The sequence below is a fragment of the Hyla sarda genome, chromosome 7 (genome assembly GCF_029499605.1).
Source record: "Hyla sarda isolate aHylSar1 chromosome 7, aHylSar1.hap1, whole genome shotgun sequence".
In the NCBI taxonomy this organism is placed as follows: Eukaryota; Metazoa; Chordata; class Amphibia; order Anura; family Hylidae; genus Hyla; species Hyla sarda.
This window is the reverse complement of record NC_079195.1, coordinates 116,345,790-116,362,276: the sequence shown is the minus strand read 5'-3', so window position 1 is coordinate 116,362,276 and position 16,487 is coordinate 116,345,790. Positions and strand designations below refer to the sequence as shown.

The following is a 16,487-nucleotide window of genomic DNA, read 5'->3' as shown; positions in this document are numbered from 1 at the left end:
TGGACCTAGATTCGCCCTCTTCGAGGGTAGTTACAGTATTCTGACTCATGAATCTCTGGTAGAATAGGGGCATCTCCACGTCTTCCCACTCGTCTTCGACAGGTGGTTCCTTGCCGGGGGCCATCCGAGATAGTACATCAGCATTGACATTGGACTTGCCGCTTCTGTACTTCATTGTGAAGTCATAATTGGCCAACCTTGAAGCCCACTGCTGCTCAGTGGTACCCAGTTTGGTGGTGTTCAGGTGGGCCAACCAGGACCGGCCTTAGGCGTGTGCGAGCTGTGCGGCTGCACAGAGAGCCATAGCAACAGGGGCGCCAGGCGACTCACACAGCTCGTAGTGTAACAGGCCGGCAGATGATGGGGAGAAGCCATAGGCGTGTGCACAGGGTGTGCCTGAGCACACCCTAATCAAGCCCGGAAGGGTGGATCCAAGGCTGCCACTAAGTAGCCCGCAGGGGCCCCCGTCACATTCTTTATTCGGGACACAAGAATGTCTCGTTACCTCTCTGTGGTGCCCCCCCCCCCCGCGTTGACTTTAAAAAGCAGGGGCCGCCAGGAAATAGGGCACGCAGGGACGTCACTGATGTCCCGTGCGTGCGCCTATAGCAATAGCAGAGTGGAGCAGCAAGGAAGAGGACGCGTGCTATACTGCACCTAATGTGGGGGAACTATACTGCACCTAATGTGGGGGAACTATACTGCACCTAATGTGGGGAACTATACTGCACCTAATGTGGGGAACTATACTGCCAACCTAATATGGAGAGCTATACTGCACCTAATGTGGAGAACTATACTACACCTAATGTGGGAGAACTATACTGCACCTAATGTGGGGAGCTATTTGGCACCTAATGTGGGGAAACTATACTGCACCTAATGAGGAGAGCTATACTGCACCCAATGTGGGGGAATTATACTGCACCTAATGTGGGGAACTATATGGCACCTAATGTGGGGGATTTATACTGCACCTAATGTGGGGAACTATACTGCACCTAATGTGGGGGAACTATACTGCACCTAATGTAGAGAGCTATACTGCACCTAATATTGGGGAACTATACTGCACCTAATGTGGGGAACTATATGGCACCTAATGTGGGGGGACTATACTGCACCTAATGTGGGGAACTACACTGCCCCTAATGATGGGGAACTATACTGCACCTAATGTGGGGGAACTGTACTGCCCCTAATGTGGGGGGAACTGTACAGCACCTAATGTGGGGAGCTATACTGCACCTAATGTGGAGAACTATACTGCACCTAATGTGGGGAACTATACTACTCCTAATGTGGGGAACTATACTGCCAACCTAATGTGGAGAGCTATACTGCACCTAATGTGGAGACCTATACTGCACCTAATGTGGGGGAACTATACTGCACCTAATGTGGGGGAACTATACTGCACCTAATGTGGGGAACTATACTGCCAACCTAATGTGGAGAGCTATACTGCCCCTAATGTGGAGAACTATACTACACCTAATGTGGGGGAACTATACTGCACGTAATGTGGGGAGCTATTTGGCACCTAATGTGGGGGAACTATACTGCACCTAATGTGGAGAGCTATACTGCACCCAATGTGGGGGAACTATACTGCACCTAATGTGGGGAACTATATGGCACCTAATGTGGGGGATTTATACTGCACCTAATGTGGGGAACTATACTGCACCTAATGTGGGGGAACTATACTGCACCTAATGTGGAGAGCTTTACTGCACCTAATATGGGGGAACTATACTGCACCTAATGTGGGGAACTATATGACACCTAATGTGGGGGGACTATATTGCACCTAATGTGGGGAACTACACTGCCTCTAATGATGGGGAACTATACTGCACCTAATGTGGGGGAACTGTACTGCCCCTAATGTGGGGAGCTATACTGCACCTAATGTGGAGAACTATGCTGCACCTAATGTGGGGAACTATACTGCACCTAATGTGGGGAACTATACTGCACCTAATGTGGGGAACTATACTGCCAACCTAATGTGGAGAGCTATACTGCACCTAATGTGGAGAGCTATACTGCACCTAATGTGGAGACCTATACTGCACCTAATGTGGGGAACTATACTGCACCTAATGTGGGGAAACTATACTGCACCTAATGTGGGGAACTATACTGCACCTAATGTGGGGAACTATATGCACCTAATGTGGAGGAACTATACTGCACCTAATGTGGAGAGCTATACTGGACCTAATGTGGGGGAACTATACTGCACCTAATGTGGGGAGCTATATGGCACCTAATGTGGGGAACTATACTGCACCTAATGTGGGGGTACTATACTGCATCTGATTAAGGGGGGCAGGGGACTGGTGAAGGGGGACATGGGACTGATTAAGGGGGCAGGGGACTGATTAAATATTTAAAAAAAAATATTTGTTACACTACTTGAATAGCACTACTCAACCCTGTGAAGCCATCTATCCTGTATACCTGTATGCTTAACAATACTAACATGACCAATGGCTGCCATAGACCCGACATAACTTGTAAAACCATTGTACCCACCAATGCGACAAGTCTTACGCGACCATCATGCCTGAAGTCATGACAGGACATAGCATAACCATACTTGCCCATAGTTTGACAGGTCATTGCGTAATCATCATGCCTGTAGTCATGGCAGGTCTACCGTATTTATAGTGCCTGTAATCGTGACAGGACATTGTGTAACCATCATGCCTGTAGTCGTAACAAGTCTAGCGTAACCGTCTCGCTTGTAGTCGTGAGAGAACATTGCTTAACCATCATACCCGTAGTAATGATAGGTTGCCTAGATATTGTGTAACGTGCCTATTTACAGCAGTCATTTAGTGACAAGTCTATGCATGCGAAGCTTGTGTATTTGGAACATATAACAGCTCTTGTGAGAGCTAAAAGACATTGCCTGATAATAAGCAGTGCACCAAACTGACTACGGTGACAGCTTGAAAGGCATGACAGATCTAGAGCGTTCGAAGCTTACTAGTGATGATCTTCATGTGAATCTGAAAACACAACCTGAGTACATGAAAAAGCAGACCTACTACCGTAGCAACCTGAAAACTTGGCCGACCCCAACCCTAGCAAATCCCACCAGACCAGAGTGCACGAAATGTGATAGTACTAATATCGTGACAGCCTAAGAAAACATGAAAAGACTGAATACCTGAGGAACATAACCATAGTAATGTCAATATCCTAAAACGTAACAACCTATGAAATGCATCAGTGCCCCTGCCCTGTGTTGCTATATAAAATAAATATGATCACGACATCTACCCGGCATACCTATGATAGGAATGCATACATTGCACCTGTATGATGGCATGATGCAAATCTATACATGTATTGTAATGACATTGCGTACTTCACCTACATGTAAACTAACAATGTGTACGTAGATGGTAGAGTATGCATGGTACTGACTAGTGAACTTATAGAACTCCCCTTCCGCGCAACTCCTCCATGATCTTAGGAATTGTCCACATGCACTATGAAGAGACACAGCCTCTGTCCGAAGCCCTTGACAGAGTCTCTGGAATCGACAAAGTATCATCAATATCTGAATCATGAGACATGCTAACCGACAACCTGTTACTGACTTTAGTAAAACTCAAAGCAATGTCACCAAGAGCTATGCCCTGAAAGAAATGAACTGAAGATTACTAAAATATAACTTATTGTGAACATATGTACTAATTATTGTTGCGTTTCAAAGTAACTACCCTTGTCAGAATTTAGATTAAAATAAGGCTGTGACTGAAGTTGAGAGTGCCATGCTAGGAACGTATGAGTGAAACCTATAATGTTTGCTTGGAATGAGTGTCGAGTAACTATGTTTTTTTTCCCTACCATAGGTGGACAGTGCATGCCACCTGAAGCGTGACAGGTCATGAGGGGTATGCCACTGCATGTGTGTGACGTGTGACCCATTGCTCTGAAATCGTGTCAGCAACGATAGATGAATCAGTGCATCCAACCTGGAATATGTGACATGTGATGAGGGTTATGCCACTGCATGTGTGTGATGTGCGACCCATTGCTCTGAAAGTGTGTCAGCAACAATAGGTGATGAGAGTTTTTATAACTTGTACCTCCAATGAGTATGTGTTATTGCACTGAAGCTTATCAGTAACCCTGTAACGTGAAAACAACCACATGGATGAGTGTTTGATATGATGCGAAATATTAACACTGCTGATGGAATGATAGATATTGATCGACTGCGGTGAACATTGATAAATGTGTTGATACCTGATGACAACTACCGTGATGGATTTGGTGTATAGCAACAAAAACTCAAAAGCTCCGTCACCGAGCGCTATGCCCTGAAAAAAAGGACTGAAAATGACTAGATACACGGTAACTTATTGATAAAATGTACTAACTGTTGATTGAAAAAAAAAAACATGTAGTAATGAAGTAAAAGCTACTGTGTCATTGACATGAGAATGCTATACTAAGAACGGAGTGAGCATGTAAACTTTTGCCTTTGAAAAGTGTTGAAAGAGAATTTATGTGAATATAAATCCCTATACATATTTTTTCCTTACATGTTTTTGACATATTGCTCTGAAGACGTGTCAGTAACAATAAACGCAAGTAACTTCCACCTGAATGTGTGTCAGGTATGATGGGCAAGTAACATACTATGACTACGTAAATGGTATTGCTCTGAAGGCGTGTCAGTAACAATATGATTCAAGTAACTTGTGTCATGGAACGTGACATCCCTGCCGTCTATAATATCCTTCCATATACCAGAAAGCTCAAAGAAAACAGGTGCAATGATCAAATCCTCTGAAACCATACCTGTGATTGGAGCACTTGAAGTGGAAGCTACAGGCACACAGGGTGGATCCACACACTGTGGACTCACACAGGGGGGACTCATTCGGGGTGGACTTACACAGGGTGGACTCACACGGGATGTACTCACCTCCTGGACTACTGGCCCAGAATCCACAGATTTTTTTTCTTTGTTATTCATTTAATTTTTATTCTAGTTCTTATTCTTATCACTATTATTATTGTTAACATATCATGCATATGACTGCGATATTGTTCTGAAGCATGTCAGTAACAATGTAGCAGGTAACTTCCACCTGAATGTAAGTCAGGTATAATGGGCAAGTTACTTATACTATAACTATGTAACGTTATTGCTCTGAAGACTTGTCAGTAGCAATAGATGCAAGTAAATTCCACCTGAAGACGTGTCAGGTATGATGGGCAAGTCACTTATGCTTAAACTGCAAAACCAGTATAACTCTGAAAAGTGTGTCAGTAGTAATATGATGCAAGTAACTTCCACTTGACGGCGTGTCAGGTATAATGGGCAAGTCACTTATACTATAACTACGTAACGTTATTTCTCTGAAGACATGTCAGTAGCAATAAGATGCAAGTAACTTGTGACAAGACATGTCAGGTATGATGGGCAAGTCACTTATCCTACAAGCTTTGTACCGTGGTTGTTCTGAAAGCATGCCAGTAACAAATGATGTGAGTGACTTCCACCTGAAAGTGGGCCCGGTATGCTGGCACGTCAGCTGTACTGGACATATATGCACAATTGCACGGTATTGCTCTGAAAACGTGTCAGTAACAATTGTATGAGCGAATGCCATTTGACTGTGTCAGATATGTGGGTGAGTTTTTTTTTTTTTTTTTTATATTTTTTATTTATTATGAGGATATGAGCCGCATATGGCAGGACATTGCAACCCTGGAAACGGACCTAAATGCGTGCTGAAACTTACCGACAGACCTGTATAGTTAGCTTATCCGAGAATCAACTGATGCATACCACTTGACCTGAACCTAACACCCGCTGTCAGAACTATTATAAATACCACGTAACTGATTTGTCTATGGATGCCTGTGTCAAAGTGTATGTTAGTTAAAAACTCCTTTTTTTTCTTCACACACCTGTTCTAGGTAAAACGTTGGCAATATATACTGTCCCAGGACACTCTGAACCACCGCGACTTCAACAACTACAGTAAACTACAAACAATATCTTGTGAATGATAGCAGTATGCACCCGTACTCTGTGCCCAGCTACCCCTCTGATACCCCACTTAACGGTGCCTACTGCCCAAGTCACCCCCAATGAATGACTCCCACTGAACCTGCTTAACATGCCCAGTGCAACTGACCTGGTGCCTATATATATATATATGTGGAATACATGTTTATACCTGCTTCCCCCGCCCTGTTTTGCCCACATTGGGATCCTTAATTTAACCAACGCCCCCCTCCCCCCTGCAATCGATTCCGCCACCTGACAATGATATTGGTACCCTGCCCTCCACAATCGCATGAGCAGCTAAGGGTAAACTCTGCCAGACCATTCTGGGTGGATAGCCTGATGGTTGGCATGTAATGCCGCCCATTAGGAAGGCTGTGCACTGGTATGCCTTGCTACCAAGCCGTCCATGTGTTTGTAAAACAAGCGCAGGCTGCCTGCGCTGACAGCGTGAGAATGCCAGCCCACGTGACCAGCGGCCGTGTGAGGAGTCCGCAACTCCACTCCACTCCACAACTGCAGGTGCAAGACCTGCTGACACTATACTGTAGCGGAGTTGAGAAGGGGCGGACCTTCCAAACTATATAACCATAAGTCAACTGTGCCGGGACATGTGCCGCATATCATTACATTTATAACACTTTGCCAGGTGCACAGTCATAGCGAGGAACTGGGGCAGCAGTGAAGAGCTGGCTGTTTTTTAAGCAGTTTTTGGGGGGTTACAGCATGAATCTATTTTATTATGGGACATATTTCAGGCCATTTACTTCCCAAAATACATGCCAAAATATGGACATAATGGGGGAGATTTATCAAAACCTGTGTAGAGGAAGTGTGGTGCAGTTCCCAATAGCAACCAATCAGATTGCTCCTTTCCTTGACTGGATGGGATTTTAGATACATCCCTTCCTCTCTAACCCACTCTTAACCACGTAACAACCCCTTCTCCCAATAGAAAAGACACTGACACCTGCTGTGGGAAAATTGGGCCGTGTGGCCCATTTATTTAACAAACCAATAAATAACATTTGAATATTTACATATAAACATAACCAAACTGGAGGGCACTCCCCTCCCCCAACCGGATTTGTGCAACACGCTTCTTACCCCTGGCCGCGAGCCCCTGGCCCCGGGGCACCCCGGTAACCTTCCGCACAATCCCTCGAACTCCTGAGGCCCAGAACCACCACCAGGAGGCCCAATTGAACCATCTCAAACATTTATCTTTCAAACTATTAACTCCCCCGGGACCCTTTCACATGCCTCCCCCTTATCAGAATCCCACCCACCAAGCGTTTAAAAAAAAAAAAAGGGCGGGCGGGACCTTCTTCTCGCTTCTACACGCCGACTGGTGAGTACCCTCCCCCCCTGGGGCACCCCCCTATATACACTCCTCCCCCTCCCCTCCAGATGACCTCTCTTTCACCCCACTATCGAGCCACCTGCTACTGTCCCTTAAAGGAGCAGCAGCCATTTAACCCTTTAACCCCCATTCTCTTGAAATATACCTCTAACCCCATTAACCCTTACTAACATCTGGGAGGGCCACTAAAACCCCCGTCAAGACGCCACTACGCCAGGGGTTCCCCCGCTCCGTTTGCTCCCATGACTGGATGGGATTTTAGATACATCCCTTCCTCTCTAACCCACTCTTAACCACGTAACAACCCCTTCTCCCAATAGAAAAGACACTGACACCTGCTGTGGGAAAATTGGGCCGTGTGGCCCATTTATTTAACAAACCAATAAATAACATTTGAATATTTACATATAAACATAACCAAACTGGAGGGCACTCCCCTCCCCCAACCGGATTTGTGCAACACGCTTCTTACCCCTGGCCGCGAGCCCCTGGCCCCGGGGCACCCCGGTAACCTTCCGCACAATCCCTCGAACTCCTGAGGCCCAGAACCACCACCAGGAGGCCCAATTGAACCATCTCAAACATTTATCTTTCAAACTATTAACTCCCCCGGGACCCTTTCACATGCCACAGATGAAAGACAGTGACACCTCACTGACCTTCATCCCGCCACACACGCAACGCCAGCTCAATACCCCCTTGCAAGGCCAACGCCCACAAATCCATTCCAATGTCATTTAAATGAATACCATCAGGATCCAAGAATTCCCAAGGCTCCCCCTCCAGATCAGTGTGCCTCACCACTATCCCCCCATTCCTACGAACAAAACGACCCACCTCTTTGTTGAGCTTGACCCGAGCCTTATTCAAGCGATCCACCGACCTGGCGTGCCGCCACACCCGCCGAGCCACCATGTCAGACCAAACGAACAACAAACCTGGAAAGGTAGATTTTAGCCTCAGAATGTCAAGCTTAATGTCTCTAATTATCTCCCGTGACGATCGAAGGCCCAAATCATTGCCCCCAGCATGCACCACCAAGATGTCCGGGTGGCGGTCCAAAGAAGCATTGAACTGTACCTCAGGGAGCACCCCGCACCACAGCATGCCACCAATTCCAATCCACCGCAACACCGCCAGGTCCCTCGAAAAACCCAGCTGCCTCCCGTCCCGTCTCACCGCAGCCCGGATCGCCCCCCTCCGAACATAGGAGTGACCAAAAATCCACACCAAGCACGGATCACGACCTGAAAAACACAAACAAGAAAACATAGCAAGCAGAATAACCCACGTAACATAATCATAACAGATGGGGACGAACATACAGACGAAAACGAGCAGACTCCCGTCGCCCAATCCGCCGAATCACTTCCTCACCCATCCCCCACCGGGCCGCCTCAGTGGCGGCCCCTATCCTAAATGAATGAGAACTGTAATCCCCAGGCTCTAGCCCCCGTGCCTTCAAACATCTACGGAAAACAGACACAAATTGAAAGCGCGAGAGAGATGACCCATCCCTATGCACTAAAAAAGATCCCATACCATCCGGCCTCACTGACAGAAACGCCCGCACGCATCGCACCGGGCACACCAAGGACCCTGGCAACTCACCTAGAACCACCCAACAACCCCGACCTCTCAGATCAGTTTTGGACCTGCGTAAAAAACAACTCACCCCCTCCGCCTGCAAAATCACATCCCCATACAACAAACCCCCAACCACCGATCTACTCTGAGCAACCAGTTCCGAAATTCGAAAGGCCCCAAAAAAGGCCAACACAAACGCCACCCGAAACAACAGCACCTCGTAAGCATCCGTGCATTCACACTCCACCCATTCCACCAGGAAACCCAACAAATCAAAAGAAACCGGGCGACGCCTATCCGGCTGCGTACCCCCCCTACGGTATCCCATAAGGGCGCGACACACTAAAAAATGCTTAGTGGCATCCCCCAGGCCCCGCACCAAAAACCAAAACGCCAGAGCTGACATACGGCGTGACACACCCGAAACAGACACCCCCGACTCAAACTGCATCCCCACAAAATACAGCACCACAGTCACCCAGTCCTCAGTACCAGCACACACACCCACCCTCTCCAGTAACACCTCCCATTCACCCCAAACCTTCGAATACGCAGACCAAGTGCGAGCACTCAGTGACCTCTGAATCAACTGCGCCGCCGCTCCCAAACCACGCTCCACAGCCAATCGTGGCAAGGGATCCCGCACCGCTCCGCCTCCGGTGCCAGCACGCGAAACCTGTCCCACTGTGAACGAGAAAGAGAATCAGCGACAGAGTTGACAACACCTGGAACATGTACAGCAACAAACTGCGCATTCAACAACAATCCCCGCAGAACCAAATGACGAAGCAAGCGCAAAACCGGCGGAGAACTAGAAGTCTGATTATTAATCGCATGGACCACCCCCATATTGTCACAACGAAAACGGACCCTCCTATCCCTCAGCCGATCCCCCCAAATTTCCGTTGCCACCACAATAGGAAACAGCTCCAACACAACTAAATTAGCCACCAAACCCGCCGCACGCCAAGAATCCGGCCACCCCGCCGCACTCCACTCCCCCTGAAAAAATGCCCCATAACCTACCGAACCCAATGCATCGGTAAACAATTCCAACTCAGCATCATCAACCACCTCCGCCATCCACATGGACCTGCCGTTGTAAACCGACAAAAAGGAATCCCACACTTCCAAGTCTGCACGCACCTCCCAGACAACCTAACATAGTGATGCGGAACCGTCACCCCCGCCGTGGCCAAGGACAAACGTCTACAAAAAACCCTACCCATAGGTAAAATCCTACAGGCAAAATTCAATTTCCCCAACAACGACTGGACCTCCTTCAAAGGTGCCCTCTTACAACGCCGACACTGCTGCACACACTGCCTCAAATCCGCCAACTTATCCTCCGGCAAGCGACACTCCATACGATCCGAATCAATCACTATACCCAAAAACTTCACTACCGTGGACGGTCCCTCCGTCTTATCAGGAGCTAACGGGACCCCAAAACGCTGCGCTACCGCCTCCATCGTATGCAACAACACCGAACAAATCCGAGAGCCCCTGGGCCCCAAAAAAAGAAAGTCGTCAAGGTAATGCAGCACAGAGGACCAGCCGGCCTCCTGCCGCACCACCCATTCCAAAAAACAACTAAAAGCCTCAAAATACGCACATGAAATCGAACAGCCCATTGGTAAACAACAATCAACAAAATACTGACCCTCCCAACGAATTCCTAATAAATGAAAACTACCCGGATGGACCGGCAACAAACGGAACGTCGATTCCACATCCGTCTTGGCCAATAATGCCCCTTGTCCAAACTTCCGAACCCACCGCACCGCTGCATCAAAAGAGGTATATGTCACCGCACACACACCCTCCTCAATCCCATCATTAACCGAAGCCCCAGCCGGGAAAGACAAATGATGTATCAATCTGAACTTGCCCGGCTCCTTTTTAGGAACCAGGCCTAGCGGTGAAACCACCAAATCCGCCAATGGCGGGTCCGGAAAAGGACCTGCCATCCTGCCCAACGCCACCTCACTTTGCAGCTTAGCCGTGACCACCTGAGGATGACCATAAGCCGAAACCAAATTGCGCCCCCCAACCCCCTGCGCAACTGCCGAACTGGGAATCACAAAACCCAAACTAAAACCCTCCTCCAACAAAACCGCCGCCGACCTATTTGGGTACTGTCTTAAAAACGGCCGCATCACGTCCACCCTCACTGGAGTCGCCCCGGGACGCTGAAGCCTCAGCTCCCTTTCCTTTCCCACGCTTAAAACATCGGGAGAAACTGTGAGCCCCCCCACACCCCGAACATTCATGCTTAAATTTACAATCTGAGAGGAAGCGGCAATGCCCTTCATTATACTGCCAACAGCAGCCCCGACGCGAACCGGCCGACTGTCCGGCCGCTGAGAAACCGCCGGCCGCCCCCTGAAAGGGCTGAGACCCCCCACGAGGAGCGGCCATAAGTCGCATCCATAAACTTATGTCCTTATGATCCCACCTCAAGGAAGCCCGGACCGCCTTGCGCTGACGAAAATGCTCGTCATAACGCAGCCACGCCACTCCCCCATACACCCGGTACGCCTCACCAATAGAATCAAAATAACAAAAAAGCGCCGAACAATGTTCTGGTGCCTTCTCCCCAATAACACTCGCCAGGATAGAAAAGGCCTGCATCCAATTAGTAAACGTGCGAGGTATCAGCCGATACCGCCGTTTCTCCTCCTCCTCCTTCTTACTCTCCTCCGGCTTCTTCCTATCTAAATTAAATTTTTCCAACGGAAGCAAGGAGAAGATCTCGACATATTCGTCCTTCCAGATCTTCTCCTTCACTTCCGGTTTCAAGTGAGCCCCCAGGGGCCCCTCAAAACAGACATACACTTCCCCTTTCGCGGAGTCCGCCATACGGACATCCTCCGCCGCTGCCTTAGCGACCGCTGCAGCTCCCACAGCACCTCCACCCACGGCCGATGCCACCACCGACCCGCCCCCCGCCGGCGCCTCAACCTGTACTCCCGCCGCCGGAGCAACCCACACAGGAACCGGGGACGCCCCCACAGCCGTACCCCCAGGACGCCCAGACAAAACACTCATTAACTGTGAAAGCAAAACCCGCAACCCCCCATCCCCCGTCACATTCAAAGGAACAGGCCCCAACCCCAAATCCCCAGAGGACTCACCAGGCTGACCCGAAGCCGATGCCCCAGCAGCCGCAGGCCTGGGCGTCCGCTCCCTGGAACCGCCGGCCGCACTCCTGTCATCCAGCGCTGTTGAAGGTCCCGCCAAATCCGCTCCAGGCTCCCGCCGAAGAATGACCGCCTCACCGGCCGCCCTCCTTTCCGGATTCGCCAGCTCCTCTTCAGCATCTGCAGCACAATCAGAAAGGGAAGAATCAGAAGGAGAATATTCCCCAACTGCAGTTCCAGACCTGCCATGCCGACTCCTACCACCAGGTGGCGCCCTCTCACTGTAGCACTCTGGATCCTGCCGACCTCCAGCCAGCCCATCTTCCCTCACAGGCAGAGAGACGCTGACAGAAGATCTCCGAGCTCTGGCCTCCCCTGCACTCCCGGAGCTCTGCTGCTGTGCTGTACGCTGCTGGGCTGCACTCAGAGAAGGTGAGCCAGCCGTGTCCCTGCTGCCTCCGGGCCTCCTCTCCTCTGCAGACCTGGCCCCAGAACGCTGCCTAGAGCCCGACCCTGCACTGGACAGGGCCGGCCCTGCCTCCCCTCCTCCACTCTGCCGGGCCTCACGTCGGGCAGATGAAGAGACCGCAGCCGCCATCACAGGGGGACCGGCAGCTCCGGCCGTCCCCCGTTCACTCCTGGTGCCCTTCCTCGACGATCTCCGACCTGACACCCCCACCTCAGGGACGGCCGCACCACCACCCGGGCCGCACAGTGGGGAAGGAGCGGAGGGACCAGCAGCTGCCCCCCCTCCTGCATCCTCTGCCCTACGCCCTGACACTGTCCCCCGGGAAGCCGCACTGGAAGTGCCCCCGCACACTGTACCTGCCATCTCCCGGGAAGACCGCACAGGGCTCAGGCACCGCCGCCTGCTACGGGGAGTGGGCTCAGGACTCAGACGCTCCGGAGCCCTGGATCTACGGGACCCGCGCCGCAAGCCAGGGAGGGGGTCAGCCTGCACCCCACTCCCGATCCCCAGGACCCCCCGCACCTGTTCCTGCACCCAAGCATCCCCATGAGACGCTGCAGCAGCCCGGAGGTGGGTGAAAAGATCATCCAGGGACGACATGGCACCTTCTTCTCGCTTCTACACGCCGACTGGTGAGTACCCTCCCCCCCTGGGGCACCCCCCTATATACACTCCTCCCCCTCCCCTCCAGATGACCTCTCTTTCACCCCACTATCGAGCCACCTGCTACTGTCCCTTAAAGGAGCAGCAGCCATTTAACCCTTTAACCCCCATTCTCTTGAAATATACCTCTAACCCCATTAACCCTTACTAACATCTGGGAGGGCCACTAAAACCCCCGTCAAGACGCCACTACGCCAGGGGTTCCCCCGCTCCGTTTGCTCCCATTCTCACAGGTCTCTTTACAAAAGAAAGAAGCAATCTGATTTGTTGCCATGGACAACTGCACCACTCTTCCTCTGCAGTTTTTGATAAATCTCCCCTATTTGCATGTAAATGGCCCTGAAAATTGCACAACGCTTAGATAAGGTGTTATCAAACCTTGAGCAAAGAAACAGCAAATTAGTTGCCCATAGCAACCAATCAGATTCCAGCTTTCATTTTGGAAATGGAATGTAAATGGAAAAAGCTATCTAATTGGTTCATAGTGGCAACTGCTCCACTGTTGCTTTGCACAAGGTTTGTTAAATGTCCCCATTATTTTTTTTGTAATTATTCCATGCATGCACATAGAGCCATTTTATTACTCAGTTATCATAATATGGCTACTTTTTATGGCCCGTAAAATTGCCCAATTAAATGAGTGGATACATAGCCCAAATCTTCCAGCGGCTCTGAGGCTAGGACTACTTTTTTTTGTCAGAAGAAAAAAAAATGCCCCCAAAAACCTCATTATTTTGCATTCCTATCTTAACGAGCTCTGGTAAAGTGAAAGTTGAGCTGTGATTGGTTAGACAAAATCTCTATAGTTTTTCTTTCACAAATTTTGATAAATCAGGGCCATTGCGTTTTTTTCTGATTTTTTTCTCTCTTCCATTGAAGTCTATGGTAAGATTAAAAAAAAATGTGAAAACCGCAATTTTGGAAAACTGCCCGAGCCTAAAAACATCACAAAAGAATAAAAAACTAAAAAAACACTAGGGGGAGATTTATCAAAACCTGGGCAAAGGAAGGGTTGCCTAGTTGCCCATAGCAACCAATCTGATTGCTTCTTTAATTTTGCAGAGGCCTTTTTTTTTTTTTTAATTAAAGAAGCTTTTCCTCTTAAAATGTTTTGATAAATCTCCTACTATGTATTTATGGCATTTCATATTTCCCTGTTGCTATTGACTCCCAGCTAACATATGACCGCAGCGTTTTGGGTCAATAATAAAGCCATGCTGCGAGTATGCCATCCCATGCTGCATTTTTTTTTTGCATTGCCAAATATAATCTTAGCCTCACTATGACTTGTAGGTCCACAACTGAGAAATCTAACCCAGCAGAATGTGTTGAGTAGTCTTTTGGTCATACCCCTGTTCTTAAAAATAATAATAATAAAGAAAATAAAGAAAAATGAATAAATAGATGAAAATAACAAGAAAGATGTAGACCACAGTACTTATTACTTTTGTTACATTCCTTTCCAGTAAAAGTTAGTAAGCGCTTTAGATTTATATTTCGGAACCAAGACAAAGCATGTAAGTTTACTTCTTGCCACAAGATGGAGCAATTGTCTTTTGCAAAGACTACTATTTTTTTTTTTTTTGAAGCTTTATTAACGCTGTGGACATGTCTCCTTTTGAACATTGTATACTTTTTGCCAAAATAGAATCTAATCCTCTAAAGGAAGAGTAGGAAGACCTTGCAAAATGAAAGGGTTTTTATGTGTATTTTCATTGCATTTCTAAGGTCACAGGTAAAAACGGCATTGAAAAACAGCATACATTTTTACTGTGAAAAATTTTAAAAATGTGCTTGTATTATTAAAACTGTGGTGTTGACAAATTGGAAAATTGTGGTGATTTGTTGTACAAATGTGAGCGGTTCTTCAATGCCATTTTTTTTTTTTACTTTATAACAAGACACAAAGGAGAGATTTATCAAAACCTGTCCAGAGGAAAAGGGACTGAGTTGCTCATAGCAACCAATCAGATTGCTTCTTTTATTTTGCAAAGGCCTTGTTAAAAATGAAAGAAGTGATCTGATTGGTTGCTACGGGCAACTCAACAACTTTCCGTCTGGACAGGTTTTGATAAATCTCCCCCAAAAACTGCAATGTCTGAAATCTTAGTTTCAGAAAGCAAGCCTCATTTCCCCTGTATTGCTTTGTTTACACATAGGAATTTCTGTGCAGAATTCGTCAGAAAATGTCCACTTCGGAAATTGGGTTGCAGTGGAGTCCCATTATTTACAATGCGATTCTTCTGTTGCATATACATAGAAGAATTTCAGCGGTGGAAACATCTGTTGCAGAAATCCCGATTCCGGCCTCTATCAAAAGGATTGACATGTCAACATGGAATACGGGTAGACATTCGGGTAGACATTTCACCAATATTTTGCCATGTGAACATAGCCTATAACTGCTAATTTTGCTGGGCACAGTTGTGACTAACCAGACCTTTCACATGCAGCACTAGCGGCACACTGTATTCAGAACACAGAGTCAGTCAATGCTTCTGGCGGAGAAAAACCTCCATCGTATTGGGGAACATACTGAAAGCTTTTTGCTCCAAAATTCTCAGGTTTCATGCCAAAATTTGGTGCCAAAAATTTCTACCAAATACTTAAAGGGTTTCATTATTTGAGGTTTCCAATATGCATGTCAGTTTTTCAAAAGTGGTGTGGTGGTGGCAGACATTTTATGTTTTACATGATATTTTCAAAAAATAATAATTTTTTGGTGGGGGGGGGGGGGTTATCTACTCAATTAGTTAAATATGAACAAATGATAATAAAATAATGATAATGGAGAACATTTTTTTTCAATTAACTGGTGCCAAAAAGTTAAACAGATTTGTAAATTACTTCTATTAAAAAATTGTAATCCTTCTAGTACTTCAAAGCTTCTGTATGCTCCACAGGAAGTTCTTTTCTTTTTGAATTTCCTTTCTGTCTGACCACAGTGCTCTCTGCTGACACTTCTGTCCATGTCAGGAACTGTCCAGAGTAGGAGCAAATCCCCATAGCAAACCTATCCTGCTCCGGACAGTTCCTGACATGAACAGAGGTGTCAGCAGAGAGCACTGTGGTCAGACAGAAAGAAATTCAAAAAGAATTAAGTAGTAGAAGGATTAAGATTTTTTTTTATAGAAGTCATTTACAAATCTGTTTAACTTTCTGTCATCAGTTGATTTAAAAAAAATGTTGTCCAGTGGAGTACCCCTTTAAGCT

At 47.6% G+C, this 16,487-nt stretch overlaps 1 protein-coding gene across 1 annotated transcript; it reads right to left on the bottom strand.

Moving 5' to 3' along the window:
• Positions 1-3,509: 3,509 nt before the first annotated feature.
• Positions 3,510-13,235, bottom strand: LOC130283163 (collagen alpha-2(I) chain-like). Its single transcript, XM_056532356.1, has 3 exons — positions 12,137-13,235; positions 8,250-8,659; positions 3,510-3,659 (listed from the first exon to the last, which is right to left on the bottom strand). Exons 1-3 carry the CDS (start codon positions 13,209-13,211, stop codon positions 3,510-3,512), a joined length of 1,635 nt encoding a protein of 544 aa, XP_056388331.1. The 5' UTR covers positions 13,212-13,235.
• Positions 13,236-16,487: the final 3,252 nt, after the last annotated feature.

Bases quoted from the DNA above. Each gene is read 5' to 3' on its own strand.
- LOC130283163 (XM_056532356.1), bottom strand. From the start codon at position 13,211: ATGTCGTCCCTGGATGATCTTTTCACCCACCTCCGGGCTGCTGCAGCG. The intron at 8,660-12,136 runs GTGAGTCCTCTG...TGTGTTTTTCAG, and splicing joins ATCGGCTTCGGGTCAGCCTG to GTCGTGATCCGTGCTTGGTG. The intron at 3,660-8,249 runs GTGGGTCGTTTT...CATTTCTTTCAG, and splicing joins GGGTCAAGCTCAACAAAGAG to GGCATAGCTCTTGGTGACAT.